Below are 18,175 nucleotides of genomic sequence, written 5' to 3' on the forward strand. Positions count from 1 at the left end.
ATGCCTTGTGTGTCTGTACGGCTAGAGGTAAGAGTATGATTGGTTTTCTTGCATCTTTTACTGCGACCCTCTTTCATTCAATTCGTAATTGTGCGATTATCACAATTGCGATTACAATATTGAAAATCGCTGCTCAATGGCGGAAAAAGTTACAGGCCTATTTCGTTTTGAGTGATTGAGGTGGAAATGGCCGGACCATTTTGTAAGAAGAATATTAGCTTATTAACGCAACGGTGAAGCCACAGCCAAATGTGACATTTGAAAATAATTGCATTGCACGAAATTTCTATGGGGTATTCTTCTCAAATATTATTTCCTAATAAACTCGATTTTGTCATTCTTTGAACATGATTAGAATTGTGTAGTAGTACGGAAGATACGTTAAAAAATATTAGTAAATAAGAATGGCTTGTTCAAAGCTCCCATTAAAAAGAGAAATATGGAGCTCACTCTGTTATAACAACCCGAAATGCTGCAAGAGAGCCTTATACGAGCCGAGTCAAAAATTTGAACGTTGGCGTGGCTTTTCACCGTTCACTTTTAAGTAAAATTAGGAGCTCAGCTCCTGTCAGGACCTACTCAACTGATTGCAATCTCAAATGAGACGTAATACTCTTATAATACTCTAATGTCATAGTGCAAAAATATATCACAATTTTAAATTCCATTTGAAACATTCACTTTCCAGTATACAAATCAAGAATCAATTAATATAAAAATTTCTCAAATCCAACATTAGCAGTTCAAACCCATAGGTACCGAATAAATGGATCCCAGTATCCATAGTTGACTTTTTGTAACTTCTGTCTATTCAGCAAATTCACGTCACCACTCCGAGGACACGGTTTTGACTCAATTGAGGATATACAAGCTGATTTGAAGTAGGCTCTGATGAGAGAGATTTTTCCAAGCGCTATGATGACTGGAAAATTCGTTGGCATAAATGTATTGCAGCTCGAGAGTATTACTTTGAAGGAGATGAAATGGACAAAATTCACCTTTCAATTTGATCAATTTGGTTTGCTTGGATTCCAATCCTTTGGTTGACGTTTTGCGCCTTAAGGTAGTTCTCTGGTTTTGATGCTTGCAAGTATAAAATGTTCGATTGCACCCGAACAGAGCTTTTACTTGTTTTACTTATTATTATAATTCTGTCATGAAAAGCTGCAAGCAGTCTCTCGAATAGATGAATTTCAGTAGTTGCTAAAAAACTTTTTGAAAAATTCTATACTTTTACTGCAAAAATCATGAAATGAGGGAACCAAATGAAGTACGGAACTTTTCATTACAGTTGTACCACTTTAAAGTCAACTTATTCGGATGCGTAACGAAATTATGTTCAGCCCGATGCCTGAGCAGTTCTATAAATTTTCATCAATAAATCTGAAAAACTGGTCATTAATGAAGTATCCCATGAAGAATATGTGTAAGCATGACAAAAGTGAACTGAAATCTTATTTTAAGTCATATGAATGGAGATGATTGGATACACCATATTGGACATCAGTCCGATAACCAAGCAGATGTAGATAAGGTCATCTAGATCATTTTCGAACTCACAATATCGTTTTATTCTTTTATATGTCAAATAATTTTGTAAAAACATTAAGCAGTCCGTTAACCACAATCACAGGACATCGATCATTAAGAGATCATGGTGCGAAAGTGAGTATAGCTAACTGACATATCTAAAAGACTGCAAGCGAATTTTACTTATTCTTAGTTTTAAGTAAAAATAATTATTTGAATTCTCTTTTCAATATTTGCAAAGGTTTATTTTGTTCTTTTATTCAAAAATTGTAGGAATGGTTTTAAGTATACATCCGGCGACATATTTATAACCGCATAATTTCATGTTTTTCTTGGAAAACTTGGTGTAGGCGTCCACAAATGCGAAGAGGGTTTCTCAAACCGAGGAATTTTGAAACGATTCAAAAAGTCGAGGCAAGTTGTAAGAAATTTTTACAAATGAGGAACAATTATAGAAAAAATAAGAGAAGTGGAAGGCCTCCAAATATAAACGGATGACAACCGCGTAGCATTAAACAGATTGCAGGGAAATTTATATGAAAGACAAATAAAACAAAAATTTGACTTGGAGATAGGAGTACGATGAATGCAATAAATACTTAGATGCGAATTAGATAATATCTATGACAAAAAATTAGCCTTAGCCTCATGTACTCGGAACACTACAATAAATTGTTGGATGAAGTACTGCGGAGCGGAAATCAATTGAGTGATTTTAGAACCAATAGTGCTTTCACAATTCTTAGTCCCAATTGACCTCTGAAAATAGTTTTTACAGATCCTTCCGATGTTGCAATGGTATCAGTAAGATCTCTCACTGTTAATTTTCGATTATGAAGCTCGAATTCGTATATCTTATTAATTGTTGATGTTGATGTCCGTCCTAGACATGGTTAATCGTCAACGCGTTCTTAACCCTCTTTGAATAATTTGTACTAATCAAAAGCTGTTATTAGTGACTGATTACTATCACCGCAAACCTTTCTCTACATTTTGAATGTTTCACCACAGAAATTGGATTCCGCGTACAAAATTTAATGGATCTTCTTTGTTGAATAATTTGGCCTAACCTAAAAAAAATATTTCGACGAATGGGTTTTCGTGCGAAATTTATATTAAAATGTTTTACTATTTCTTGCACACAGTAATATGTTCTCCTCCCTCCACATATATATATATATCCATGTACTATAATCTTAATACTCGAACTAACGCTTTATTTAATAACTTCACGCGTAAGTAAACTTCCAATGGCCATTACAAAAAAAATCACCATAAACTCGAATACATTTTATACAACTAATTCAGAGCATTACTTTGTAGCAAACAGGACTTTTGCATTATCCCGCAGACGAATAATTTGCTTATGATGTCAATAAATATCTACATATATTAACATAATTTATGAGAGTGTAAAAGTGTGCCCCCGCACCCGCGAAACGCAAGCCCCGGAGCGCATTTCTGCGACAAATGTCTTACGAAGGCAACAACAAAACCAAAAACCACACTGGTTTTTACAATATTTCTGCATTCGCTGGCGCAGACAACATGCAGCGAAAAAAGTTCGAGAAAAAGTAGCAACAACAATAAAAACAACAAAGTTGATGTGTATTGCACGCTGTTTCTGTTTGGTGCTAATAACTTTATGTGAAATGCAAAAGAATACTTGTGAAAGCAAAATCTTGTTGCGCCGAACGAGCGCTGCCGGCCGGCAAACGACTGACCAGCAGCGCATTTATGCGCGATATATCACTTAATTGCACTTTTGCATGGCATGTGTGTTGCATGTTGTTGCAAGCCGTCGTCGAATGCAAAGAGCGTCTTTCAACGACAGCGCTTCTGAAATCATTTCTAAATTTAGATTTTTTTAAGAATTCTAGCAAACGCAAGACTGCTTCAGTGGTGCTTAATCACAATGTTAGCACGACGACTTTGCAAATCTCACAGCAATAAATGCGAGCAAACACACACACGCACACGTATACTAGCTTCGAAACGTGGAGTATAGCGGGGGGCGGTAGGCGCTCGTAACGGGATGTAGTAAAAATGTACAATGTCGGACATAACATCACATAGTCGAGGAGCTGCCAAAAAATGCCGCCAATCGACAGTGTTGCATGGTAAATGCCGTTGCTGCTGCGAGCTTGTGGTGCGAAAGAAAACCGATGATAAGGCAGGCCGAGAGTAGGCAGCACCCATACATACACAAACACACATGTGTGTAACTTAATACACGCCGGCATGCTTGAGAAGAAAAATTTCTAATTTCTGCTTCTTTGGCGGCTGTCGGACTTTTCTTCCTCCTTTTTTACGGTCATCAAACGCTGCTTGTTGTTGCCATTTGGGCACTACTGGATTTTTATTTAACCTCGTCAATTTTCAAAGTGCAAAACGAGCAGCACGGGCGACCAACAGCGGAATGGCAACAACAACAAGCAGTATAAAATCCTTTCACAGTCGCCACCTCAGACACCAAAGTATGTGACAGCAGCGCAAGTTAGAGCACAAACATACACACATATACATATACAGTAAATACACACACATACATATAGTAAACATACACACACACACAAAGCCAAATACCAAATACGAATATAAAATTGTCGCCTTCGCTTTAAGCGTTGGTTGGACAAAAGTAGCGCGTATCGAGTGTTGCATAGTGTTCGCAATGGTGTTAACGTTGGCTATCACTTGGAGCAAGAGAGTGAGGGCGAGTAAGGCAGACGAAGTGGGGCTGTTGCTTACTACAAGCACACCAACTTGCGAGTGCGGATGCTATTACAGTAAAACTTGGTTAACACATTTGCCAGTTAGTAACAACTGAGCGACAATAGCAAATAAGACAACAACAACAACAATACACGTATTACATATATACAGTTGTAAAAAAAAGACTAATATGTGGAGGGAAAAATGTACAATAGCAAGGGCGACAACAGCGACAACATCGCCGATTTCGGCGACACAATCTTACACTGTTTAGAAACCACTCACACACACACACACACACGTACTCCTAAACACTAACATACTGACACGCAAGCTCATACATCGAAGTAGTTAAGTGGTTAACATTTTTTGGCGAATTCAATTTGTCGTCACTCTTAGCAATGGCAGTACGACAACGTACACGCACACATACATATGAACAGTTGCACAGATTTAACCCAATAAAAAGTTGCATTTGAACCCAGAGTGTATTTGCAGTGTGCCGCATTTGAGTGCACAATTTTCAAATTTAGTCTTCATATTTTACTAAAGAAGCAACTTTACTCGCCCCAAGGCCACTAAAATACCTTTTTTTCATGTTATAGAACTTCTTTTACTTGTTTTCTTCTTGAGTTCAATGCATCCCCATCTTACATAATGCATCGAAAACTTTTATCACAGAAGCTGCCTGTCCTTCATCTCTTCGAATTACAATGTCATCTAGCTTAACCCTTACAGTCTTAAATGTTCCTCAAGTAACATTATTCAGTCCTCAAAGTGGTATTGTGGGCAAAAAATAGTAAGACTTTATAATTTTAAATTTCGCATGAAAATTCATTCATCGAAATATTTTTTTTCTTCCGCTTCGGGCCACCATTTTGAGTCAATTGAAGACATTAAACGTGAACCACTACGCTCACTGAATGTTATTCTGGAAATTTACTCTAACAACCGTTTCGAAAATTGTAAAAACCGTTGACACAAGTATATTGGGGCCAAGGGGGATTACTTTGAACTAAACGACATCGATTTTGAAGAATAAATTAAGAATTTTAAAATTATTAACAAAGGTTTACTATTTTTTGCTCATATTATATTTTCGTTAGCAGTAACGGACGACATTGCAGCTGAACCGAACTCATAGATTTGTTTTATTCGTGTATGAAAATGGGCATATCTGTGGCTGAATGAAGAAAGAGCAATGCCGGTCGGTCGTCCGTCGATCGTTTTTAGAATAGAGCTCATGAGACAGTGAAAGCATACGAAATTAAAATGAAATGTACGGAAATTTCTTCTTCAAAGTTTTTGCTGAGCCACACACCGGTATTTGGATAATATGAGAAAAGTCCACGATCTCGTTTTGGAAGATCGTTAATTGAAGTAGTGTGTCAAATCTTGAATGAAATTTGCCACGTTCGCTCACTTCAGATAGCAAGCTTAACCGAGAGGCCACTTCACAGCAACTTTGAACACTGTTTATATATCTTTCGAACGGGTTTCTGGTGTTTTTTGTGGCCGTTGATCTACTGATACACATCAGAGGCAAAAAGAACAGTCGAAGCATCAGATTTTAACCTGCTTCCAAGAAGGTGCAGACTCTTCTTTCGCTCGAAAACGTAGTGCCCTCAATCTTCTTGAATTGACAAGGTGTGATCCACCATACATCGATTATCTGGAGAAAGTCAAAAATGTAATAGTCTCTTCTTAAGCTCGGAAAGAGCTTAATTAATTTTGTTATTCCGGAAAGTAATACCCGCTATTTTTCGCAGCAAAACGATATCGATCTACTTTCCCGAAATAGTAAGCCAATTTGACGCCGTCGTGTAAAAACGAGCCTATGACAAGACACCGGCTTACATCTCCTGCATAGATACGGGCAATTTAAGCGAAGTAGTCTACAAAAATTTACTTATTTTGTTGTCTTCAAAAAGTTGCTAACACGCCAGAAATTTGAGTCGAATAAGAAGATAAGAAGACTTATTTTGCAGACTCCCCGAAATCATATTTATCAGACGAAGAAAAGCAGTTGAATTATCAACCAACCATTTAAGAAACGTGCATATAACCACGGGATGGCCTTTAGCTCATCCAAAACTCACCACTTGAACCCAGATACTGCGCTATCTGTGGTTCGTCTACACATCAAATACTAAACTAGCTTATTTTATGTACTCCATTGTGTCGCATGTTTGTAGCAGAAATGCAAAGCCATCATTGACACCAGCGCTGATGTCGTTGCATTCTTGCTACGGGCCATTTCCGCCACTTTCTTTTTTACTGCTGCTTCGCTTTTTCTCGCCGCACTCAGTGACCGGACAGTCGCAAACCATAAGCACTCGCAGTTTGTGGTGATTTCATGAATTTCACAGATTTCATGGGGCATGTGTCATGGCGTATTACCCCGCATTACTCGTACTATTTACATTAGGCATTGCCACACACATGTCTGCTCATAGATTATGCAATGTCATTACGTAGATATGTGCATATAGGGGGACGTGTTGGAGCAGTCATTGGGGCACCTTGAACGAATGTTTCACCTGATCGGCAGTGCATGTGGTTAAAGTACTCAATTACCAGCAAGTATTTGCATTTACTCGAAGTTGGCTTTGTGTCAGGAGTGGCTAAACTACCGGAAAATGTGTCACTACAATACGTGTCAAACTCGTAAGCGCTTTTCGGTTTACCTCATTAAATTGTCCTTCACTTGAAGACTTTTGTGTAGTCTAAAGGCAAATAACGTCTCTATGTATATAACTGAATTTATTTTCGAAAAAATTGTAGTAGTTTGTTTCACACAATGATTAAAAAGCGTATTTCGATAATTGTTTTTATATATAAAAAATAAAATATTTTTTTCAAACTTTTTACTATCCAAAGTCAAAGATTTTGTAAAAATTGTAAAGGAAAATATTACAAACCCGGGCTGGGTTTGTGGGTAGTATCGACGCGATTTATCAATTAACTATTAACATGCTAAATACTAAAGAAATGTTTTCTTGGTTTACTAAAGTACCTATCCTACAATTACTAATCATATGGAGTAAAGTCAGCTGGATGTTAAAAAATCCTGATATTAGTTATATGTGGGCTAGGTCAAGTTTTTGCACAATTTTATCTATTTTAGGCACAAAGATGGACTGTTGAGGATAAAACACGCTGTCTTATTTTCGTTGAGATAACTTATGTATTGGCCTATATCTGCAGTACAAAGTCATCCGGAAGTACGAAGATCTGTATAATAGGAATATAGAGTCTCAAGATTCGATTCAACCCATTTATGGTACACAGAAATATTATTACCGGAGAAATATTCTCCCTGATTTTCAATTGTATATCCAATACACTGATCGATATTTTCGGTATAAAGTCAACTATAGGCACTGAGGCACATATATTCGGTACCTAGGGGCTTGAACAGCTTTTTTTGGATGTGAACAATTTTTATTCGTGAGGTGGCATACTCTAGTGGTATTCTTAGTGCAAAAGTTAAGCCCGTTATATTAAGTGCTTCTTGATTTGTGCACTGAAAAGTGAGAGAATGAAATGGAATTTAATCTTATGATTTCGTCCATTTTCACACTGTGATACAAAATGTAGGAAAACAAAATATATATTTTTTCAATAGTTCCAAGGTGGAACATAGCGCCTCAATAAACAAATTATAATTAATTTTATTTACATCTATAAATTTAATTTCTCTCCAAGGATAACCACATCGCTATGCTTCTGCTTCGACTTCCCTTCTCCAGGTGTTGGAGAAGAATGCCACCGACTAAATTTAGTCAAAATCGGTTGGGCGGGTTCCGTGATATGTGTTTCACTTAAAAGTTGGCGGTGCCACGCCCATCGCCCAATTTTCTTAGCAGTTCCCATAAAGTTTCACATACCATCTCGGTGGTAAAGTTTAGTTATTAATTTATCGCGATTTTAGTAGTTTTTAACAGTACAGTTATATGGGGAGTGAGTGGGGTAATTTTCTGATTTTATCTATTTTCACACTGTCAGTATTAGTTCGTACATTATTTGGGCTCCACAAATTTGTTTGTTGTAGCTTTAGTGGTTTAGGGGATATGTACATTAAACTTATTAGAAGGTAGGGTCACGCCCACATTTTCAAACAATATAGACCACAGGTGGCACTTACTACTGCCCTCTGTTCCAAATTACAGTTCTATATCTTAATTTAATTCTTAGTTATGTCCTTTTATACATTTTCGCTTAATAGCGTTTTTTGGCCGCTGCGGAAGTCCGATTACGCCCATCTGTGACCTCCGCTTTACTTTTTGCCAAGAATATCTTAAATTTTATTTAAGTCGTGTCGACATCCTGATCATTTATGTATATATAATTCTATATCTATCTCTATTAGTTTTAAATGATATTTACAACCGTTAGGTGAACAAAACTATTATAATCTTTAGCAACATATTGCAAAATACGCAATTTAGTTAAGAGCGTAAACTAAGTATTGGACGAAGTAAAAATAAAAAAATTAAAGTGGTATTTTTGGCAGACGCTTTTATAAAAAATGCAATTTTTGGTGAACATTTCTCTACGTTTTATTTAAAAATCCTTCGTTCAAGGCTTTAAAGTTATAACTCGAAGACCTGTGTAGAATTTCATTATGATCTGCTGGGTTGATAAATCTTGACAACCGGCTTTGACAACACAGTTTACAGCTGACTTCGAGCGCGCAAATTTCCAAGGTTTTATATCCAAATTTTAGGCAACATTTCAACATTTTAGAGATGTTACAGAATTAAATCCGACAGTAAAAAATCGTTATTTGTAGCCTTGAAACCATCCAACTCCTTAAATCACTCTGTTCATTTTGAGAAAATGACATTGGTGCACATGTTTCAACCTTCCTTTCTCTAACACTGGTGAATTTAAAAGCTTTTTGAGAATTTTTTGATAACATCTGATGTTTCTAATGGCACTTTATTGGAAAGATATCACCATCTAATAAGACTTTATTCAGAAATTGGACCTGAAAAAATTCATCGAAAAGAATCCGAAACATTATATTCATCTGGAATTATGGGATACGGCATCTTATTTGGATGGCTTATTTTTAACAGGAGCTATATCGTATATACTAATAGTTTAGAACTGGATCTCCTCACGTTTTTTGTGTTGACCTCGCACGATTCAGTCGCTAACTCAACCTTGATTGAATAATATTTGCACAAAAATTATCCACCTTCATCTTCTGCGATTGGAGATTTGAAGTATTTTTTCGAAACCTTGCACTCGTCTCTCACTTATAAATATGCGTTTTATCTCATATTTTTAGGAAATATTTTTCATCTTGTGCATAAACTGTTAGGGTTATACTTTCTAAATCATTAGTAACATACCATGGACTGAAATATGTTCAACTACGCTGAAGACCTCGCTGCAGATAAATTACTGTACTTAAAAAATAATAATCTCGGCTTAGCTGCACCACTACCTTAGCTGCTAAGCCCTTACCTTCGGTTTCCAATGAAAACTAGCTGGAATCCTTTTTGTTGTTATTGTTACAGTAGGGTTTCCACGAGTAGGAAGCCAATGCACAAATGCCAAGAAAGTTGTTCATTTGGTTTTAACGTATTCTCCATTTGTATGGGCGTATGTATGTATTTAATTATGTAAGCAAATTGTGAGCAATGCTTACAACCATCCTTTCGAGACACTATATACACACACACACACCCACTCGCGCCTAGAGACACTTGTGTGTGCGCCATTTAGAAGTGTTTTTGCTTTCGTACGTTAATTACGCATTTGTTTCTATTACGTAAGTCAATGCGATGCTGTGAGTTTGGCGTTAGGTGCGCCGTAGGCGGCATGAGGTGGGCGGCGTATGTTGCACGTTGCTTAATGTGAGAACGTCTTCAAAAGCGTGCCAGCTGTACTTGGGGAAATAGTTGTATAAGTGCCGTTGAGAAGTGACTTCCCGCCACGTAAGTGTGTGTGTGTATGTGTGAGTATTTGTTCGAAAGTAACGACAGTGCTAGTTTGCTTGCATAAGTGCGGGTGCAAGCGCGTGTATACATATATGTGTATAAGCTTGGGTGTGTGTGGGTGCCTATGCATGGGCGGCAATCACTTGTTGCCATAATTTTCGTTAATCTGGCGTAATGAGTTGTACGCCATTTTTGCCAAATTGTTTGGTGAGTGCCTGATAACAATGTTTGCACTAATTTGGTCTTTTAATGGTACTCCACTGACACTTGATGCGCTTTTAATTGCGCCAAACGCTTAAGAGTCGTCCACACTCACCATTCGATGACGCGTTGCACAAGTGTTGGTGATTTTACGAGTAGTATAATGATGTTGTTGTTATAGCTAACTAACATCGCATGCCGCGCCATTGATGGTGTCGACAATACTAAACTTACCGCACTAAGTGTGTCCCGAACTCCACCACCGCCTGGTTGTATGGGTTGTTTCGTGCTCGCCCTCCTCTGCTAGTCACTGTTGCTCTAGCTCACCCGTCCCTCTTCTAGTGAGTGAGTGGGTGACTTGTAGCGCCATCACTAATGTTGCAGTTATTGTTGTTGTAGTCGTGGTTTGCTTGCCTGTGACGGCTGCTGTTTGTGTGTGCGCACACTGTTGGCCGCCGTTCGGTTTCGGTTTTTATTGCATTCGTCGAGTTACTGGTGAAATACCTCCGCTGCTTTGGCGACGACAAAATGATTTGTTGCTGCTATTACGTGTACATTCGTGGCAATGCTGATGCTGCTAAGTGCGCGCCCGCGTATTGGTGTGTTTGATTCACTGTGCTTTCTTCGCAGCACTTCGGGCTGGCAACTGAAGTGGCCGCACGCCACTGAGTGCATTCGAAAATTCATGGGAAAAGTAAGCGATTCATTAGTTTCAAATTGTTGCGGTTTTTCAAACGCGTCATTCGCAATTACTCTGACTGTGCCAACTCAGCTGCTGCTGCTGCAATGTAGTGCACACACACAAACACACGATGTATATTGGACAATGCAAGTGTGCTTTCGGGCGTGCATTTTCAATGTCACGCATACGCCCTGGCAAACAAGGTTAAATATGCATAATATAATATATACAATATAATAAATTTGTGTTTAAAAATTTGAAAAAAAATATGTATACAAATTTCTATATAAATACTAATAAAAAAAACTTTGTTTTCTTCTGTCTTCACAGTTTGATGTGCATGATTCAACAGCTGCCAATATGAGGTCTTTATCAAGTGCTGGTGCTGATATTCTAACAAAACACTCGATTAATTCGCTGCTGGAACAACGCCAAGATTTCCTAAGTAGACGAAATGAGACTGCTGATGAGCTAATAACACCTTTAAATGGTAAGATATTTAAAAACAATTTCTCTATTCTCATACAATTATCTTACCTAATAATTCGAAAATTTATTAATGTCAAAAAAGCATACAATTTGAAGAATTTGATTTAATGTCAACTTCGTTTTTATGAATATTAGCTCATACTTAAGTTTATAAATGAAATAGCACTACTGATATGGTTACTTTAAGACTCAGTCTACCTGTGTATATGAAGTGGTCTGGTGCTAAGATCCTCTTCGTTTTCGCCTGCAGCCGTTAAAACTTGGATTATGCTGTTACTGAGTATACGCCTGCTGGCTAATGGACCGAAGCTTAGAAAATGTTAGAAAGTGGCATATATGTATATAAGGATCCCGGAGGTGGCTGCTACTAGCTGCGTAGTTATATTATAGCCATTCTTTAACCTTAGAAAGTGGCATATATGTATATAAGGATCCCGGAGGTGGCTGCTACTAAGGTAACAGTACATGTACAGCCAATATGATGGAGGTGGGCGATAACTTCGGTAACAGAATGGTTATACTAGCATTGAACTGGTTCACTGTCCCCTTCAAAATTTTTCTTTCCTTTTGATTTTCGAAGGGGATATCTTTTATAGATATTGTTATTTGTCTCTACTCCACTTCTTCTGTTCTCGTTACATCGCTGCCTTTCGTTTTTTTCTCGGTTCCTGGAGTGCGATTGCGGACCAATTCTTCACTTTATTCCATGTTTGCTTCGTATCATGTGGTGCACATTTATCCCTGGAGTCACACGTTCGTTGATAATAACCTAAGTCGCTTCTCTCTGCTTCGTATTTCGGACAGTAAAAGAAATTATGCTGCACGTTTTCGTTGCCATTACCTCTATGACTCCAGCTGCCTCGTGCGGAGTTCACAAATAACCCTTATTGCATTTAGCCGCATCAGAGAACGTACTGTCTTGACGTATGACAATGCCTAGTAATTGCTGGTCCTCATATGGGCGCCGTGTAAATTACCACCGACCGACTAACTTTAGGCAAGAGTCCTCGCTTGACCTGGTTTGGTCCTCCAATATTAGCCATCATCCTCGATGGGGCCACTGTTATTCGTATCACTGTTTCATACGCTTTCTCAATGTCTGTATTATCTTTGAGACGTGTGTTTATTATAATGCCTAGGCATTTCAACGAATGCTGCGTAGTTATATTATAGCCATTCTTTAACCTTAAAGCGGTATCTTCCAATAGGCTTATACCTGATCCCTACCGTCACCCTGTTCACTTTAGTTCCCTCGTCGATATCATAAAGTAATTGCCTATTCAAGAGGTATTTAGAGGTAATTCTTAACAGATGCTTTGGTGTACTTTTGTATTCAAGAGCGCTCATTATATATGACCAATATGCAGAATTGAACGCTTTTTTAACGTCAAACGTTACGACTGCGCATTATTCTTTTGTGCCGCACGTCCACCTCGTTCCTTGGATAGTCTTGCTTGCTACACAGCTGCAAAGCAGATGAGCTCACAAGAAAAGGCACCATTTTCCCAACCACATATATCGGATGGCAAATAGTCTAGATATCTTCTGTATTTTACTTTCGATTTCAGAACCTATGAATCTCATTTAACAAATAGAGTAGAGTCATTTCATCTTGTCGAAACCGGAGGTATATTGAAAGTTGAGGTTTTCTCCAATTCAGGCACTTTAACCACTACTGTCTGGCTTTTACATGACTGAGAGTGAAACATCGGAATTGATATTAGTGGCGTTAATAGATTTGTTTTAGGCTCAAAATACATACATTGCCGATTTGTGAGGACCTTTACGATCCATATCTAGCCTAACTTGCTAGGGATTTTTGAGTTACATATAATCAATTATGATTGAGTAGAACGACTTTTCCGAAACCGCTTACTAGCATTACTGCTTTAGTTATTTACTTCAGAAGCTTTCCTTTTTTGTCAAAAGTGAATAAAAATCTGCATAAAGAAGGTCACTTATTGTTTCTACAAAAACTTTTATAATTTTTAAAAACATTTTGGTATAGTTTTCTAGTTATTTAAAGCCTATGCCGACAAATTGCTTTCCCAATCAAATAAAATTGTTTATTTGACCAACGAAATTCATTTAAATCTTCCTTTAAAATGTAACCTCAGAGAACACAGAGTCTTTAGTTGCTCATTCTCTGGCATTTCTACCTTAGTGGTGACCACTTTATTTACATTGTGTTGCTCGCTTCGGCCAAATCTCTTGATATTTCTTTTATACTATTTTGTCTATCAAATTCGTGTAAGCGACACTCAAAAATATTTGGCATTCATCCATTTTTATCATTTTTAAAATTATTCTGTTATATTACGCATATTTGCATACAGATTGGAATATTACCTCTTAAAAAAAAAGAGAATCGTAAAATTTAAGGATTAATTTAAACTTGAACAAAAGTCTAGCCATTGGAAAATTTTAAAATTGAAAATTAATTCAACACTTTGTTGAAGCGAACTGGAATGAACAATAGCACACAGCGTGTCCGTCCCCAGGACGAACTGTAACTGAGTTGTAATTGGTGGTATTAAACAAAACTTTTATTTTCAAAGCTTTCTGGTTTTATACCCAATAGGGTTATATATTAGTTTGTCACGAAGGTTGAGGCCTTCTAAAATGGGTATATAAATGATCAGCTTAATGAACTAAGTCGATTTAGCCATTTCCGCCAGTCTCTTATTCTATCTACCCTATCTAGTCTCTCAGTTTTGAAGATATCGATCTGAACTTTCGCACTCGGTCTTATGCTTATTTTTCGAAACCGCAGAAATCGGACTACTATAGCATATAACTGTCATACAAACTGAACAACCGGAATTAAGTGCTTGTAACCTTTTTCATATAAAGACATATATTCAAGAAAATTGGCATCGGTTCTCGTTTAAGGCAATAGTAGAAAGTTTTAAGATCCACTGACTATAACATTTAATTGCCTTACAAACTGTAGGATCAAAATCAAGTTCTCATACGGAACATTTCATATTCTTCTTCTTGGAGTAGACACCATTTACGCGGTTACGGTCGGGTTTACAACAGAACACAGTCCTTTTTCCTTCTCGCTGTTTGGCGTCAATTGGAGATTCCAAATGTAACCAGATTCTTCTCCATCTGGTCTTTCTAGATTTTAATCTACTTCCCCTGGAGGGTACTTTGTCAAATACTCTCAGAGCTGGAGTGTTTTCATCCATTGAAAGATCTTCCGCGAATCTTTCTCTCGAAAACTAGTAACGCCGACTCATCGTCCATGTTTCTGCACCATACAGCATAAAAAGGATGATAAGAATTTGGTCTTTGTACGTCGAGAAAAGACTTTACTTCCCAATTGCCTACTAAGTACAAAGTAGCACCTTTTGGCAAGGGTTATTCTGTGGTGGATTTGGAGGCTGACGTTGTTGTTGGTGTTAATGCTGGCTCCAAGATAGACGAAATTATCAACGACTTCGAAGTCGTAGATTGGGACTAATGTTTGTGTGATGACGGTCGATATTTCCTTTTGTCCTCGTTCACCACCAGACCTATTTGCTTCGCTCTTTTGTCCAACCTGGAGAAAGCAGAACGAACGTCGTAGTTGTTATGGCCAATGATATCGATATCATCGGCCTACCCTTTATTTAGCTTTGCAGCTCATGTTATTTGATGCAGCAATAGATTGAAGAAGTCACACGATAGGGAATCTCCTTGTCTGAGACTTGATACCCTGAGCATGGAATGTCCGATCCCTTAATTAGGAAGGCGCCGCTGCCCAGCTGATGACACCGATGTTATATAAAATTATCCACTATAAATCTAAATTTTCGAAAAGCCGATTAGTTTATTGTATATTTTTCAAAATCCTAAAATTATAACGCTTTCTAAAAAGATAGATGATTTTATGTGTTTAGAGCTCAAAAATAAATTAAATTACGAATTCAGTAGAATATATACATATAAAATAATAGAAAATATTGAAATAAATATTGATTTACTCATTCAAAAATGAAGAATCGTTCTACCAACTCCATATTCAGGCGATTTTGGCAATTGCACGCTGTGACAGCACTAGAAGCGAGTTGACCGACAATAAATATATACAAACAACAAATATACTTCACCATTTGTACAAATATTTATAAACATACAAACATATATATTTGCAGTTAATTATATTTGCATATACTTCAGTGGTTTGCTGGGTTTGTACGCCTTGTGGGCAATGAGAATTTCGAAGAAATATATTATTTGGCCAGTATTTATGCCGATCGGACGCCAAGTATACGCTGCTGAGCCTATTGGCATGAAACGCCTCGCCTTCTAACCGAATTGAGCACCGAAGGCGGAAAAACACACACCATACACACATACACATGCATGGCTTTTAATTTATTATATTTGCTTTATACTTGAAAAGTTTAAAAGAAAACGGAAAGAGTAGGCAAAGGAAATGCAGAATGTCAAAGGCAAAATGGCGGCCAAGTCGAACTAATATTATGGCAACATACTTAAGAATGTAATATACCGTTATATGTGCATATACATATGTATGTGTGTGTTTCAAGCAGCTCACATTGGGGAATGCAGCTGTGTTGGCGACGCCAACAACAACTAAACAACGCACTCATGGCAATACTAATAGTTGCAGAAATAAAAATTACTACAGATAAATTTGATTTATTGTGGGCATATTTCATTGCATTAACAGGCATTATTATTGCTTGCGTTCGAGTGCAAGGCATACAGACAATCGCACATACACTCACTGCATGTAAATATATTTCTGTTTTGTTTGTTGTTTCTTTTGGCCTTCTTCAGCGTTGTCCCCAAGTAGTCGTGTTATACGCCTAGCACCAATTGCCTTCAGTCGTCACCATGTTTAACGAATTTTACAGTGTTGCATTTACTGCACATATCCATATATGTAATAAAGGGTGTATTGATTAGAGTTGCCGTAATGGAAAAAAACGACTAATTTTATATAGTCGTTGGAGTATTTTCAGAGTATTCAGATTTTGCTTCTACAAATTTCTGGGCAATCTAGAATCAGGTGTACTGGAGTTTTCTACTCCATGTCACAAAACCGGCAGTTTGCGAAAGAGACTATGCCCATGTTGGATAAGTAGTTCGAGTTGCAAAACTTAATCGATATGATGTTGATATCATTGGCCTCAACACCCACGTCGTTAGTTCTGATTTTCCAGACTGGATAAGGAAGTAAAGCAAATGGGTCTGGTAGTGAACCAGGGCAAGACGAATTATCTTCTGTCATCAAACAAGCAGCCGTCGCACTCGCGACAAATCTCCCACGTCACTGTTGTCATAATTTCGAAGTTGTCGATAATTTCGTCTATCTTGGAGTCAGCATTAACCGCAACAGCAATGTCTGCCTAGAAATCCAACGCAGAATAACTCATTTGATGAGTCGACGTTACGAGTTTTCGAGAAAAGGGTTCTGGGAAAGATTTATGGTGTTTTGCGCTTTTTCCGCGACAAATATCGCATTCCATGGAACGATGAGCTGTATGAGAAATACAACGACATTGACATAGTTCAGCGAATTAAGAGGCTGCGCTGGCTAGGTCATGTCGTGCGTATGGACGAAAATACTCCAGCTCTGAAAGTATTCGACATAGTACCAGCTGGGGGAAGCAGAGGAAGACGAAGACCTCCAGACCGTTGGAAAGACCAGCGGTGAAGGACCTGGCATCGCGTGGAATCTCCAATTGGCGTCACGTTGCGAAAAGTAGAAACGGCTGGCACGCTGTTGTTAACTCGGCTATAATCGCGTAAGCGGTGTTTACGCCAGTAAATAAGAAGAAGATTTTATGTGAATATTTCATTAAAAACTCGGGAGGCAAAATTTCAAAAATACCACTAGCAAGAAAGTTTCTTTTAATTAATTTTATTTTTGTTTTTTTAGTAAGTAGCTGCTAAAAAATAGTTAGTATTTTAGTAAAAAGAATTTTCAAACTCATTTAAATCATATATTCAATTTTTATTTAAGTTTCCTTAAAAACATTTACCTATCGAGGCACTCTGTTGAGTGTATGAAAATTATTCTTTGTTGTTGTGCACTTTTTCATTATTTGGGTTTTTATTTAAGCGGTAGTTCGTAGCCTGCCAACCAATTAGATCGGAGCTGTGTCCGCTCATTATAATTGTACATCTAATGCAGGCAAATACGGAGCTCCGCATATGATACCATTAATGCGTCCTCCTTCTACTCGTCTTTAGCAGCTAATAATGAAAAATCAAACACAGATTTAATAAGCTCAAATAACATACATACAAATACTAACATAAAAATATATTTCAAATTCTATATCTATTAAGCTCCTTCATTACTTTTTATCTCTCCAATAGAGCCTCCGATTGCCATTAATGATTTTCTTGGCTTTGGCAAATCGACCACAAATCCGTTGCTGCTGGGCACCAATGGGGACACGCTGTCTACATCGATGGCCGCCTACACGCCATTAACACCGAGTTCATCGCAATCCTCTGCCTCGCCCGGCACCCTGTCAGCGAATTCTTTTGATATCTTTCAGGTGAGTATTTTTAGTGCGATTTATCGGAAGTTAAAAGCTTTGCCCTATTTGGCATCGGCTAGCATCTGCTACCCAATAAC

At 37.7% G+C, this 18,175-nt stretch overlaps 1 protein-coding gene across 1 annotated transcript in view; it reads left to right on the forward strand.

The window, feature by feature from the left end:
- LOC108977712 (cytoplasmic polyadenylation element-binding protein) overlaps positions 1-18,175 on the forward strand; it is a 62,106-nt gene that overhangs the window by 35,396 nt on the left and 8,535 nt on the right. Inside the window, exons 2-3 of the mRNA XM_018947559.1 lie at positions 11,410-11,569; positions 17,911-18,095. Of these exons, the coding sequence (XP_018803104.1) occupies positions 11,440-11,569; positions 17,911-18,095 (315 nt within the window). The 5' untranslated portion in view covers positions 11,410-11,439. The remainder of the gene's footprint in view (positions 1-11,409; positions 11,570-17,910; positions 18,096-18,175) is intronic.

The sequence above is a fragment of the Bactrocera latifrons genome, unplaced genomic scaffold (assembly GCF_001853355.1).
Source record: "Bactrocera latifrons isolate USDA-ARS-PBARC rearing strain unplaced genomic scaffold, ASM185335v1 scaffold_94, whole genome shotgun sequence".
NCBI classification, from domain to species: domain Eukaryota; kingdom Metazoa; phylum Arthropoda; class Insecta; order Diptera; family Tephritidae; genus Bactrocera; species Bactrocera latifrons.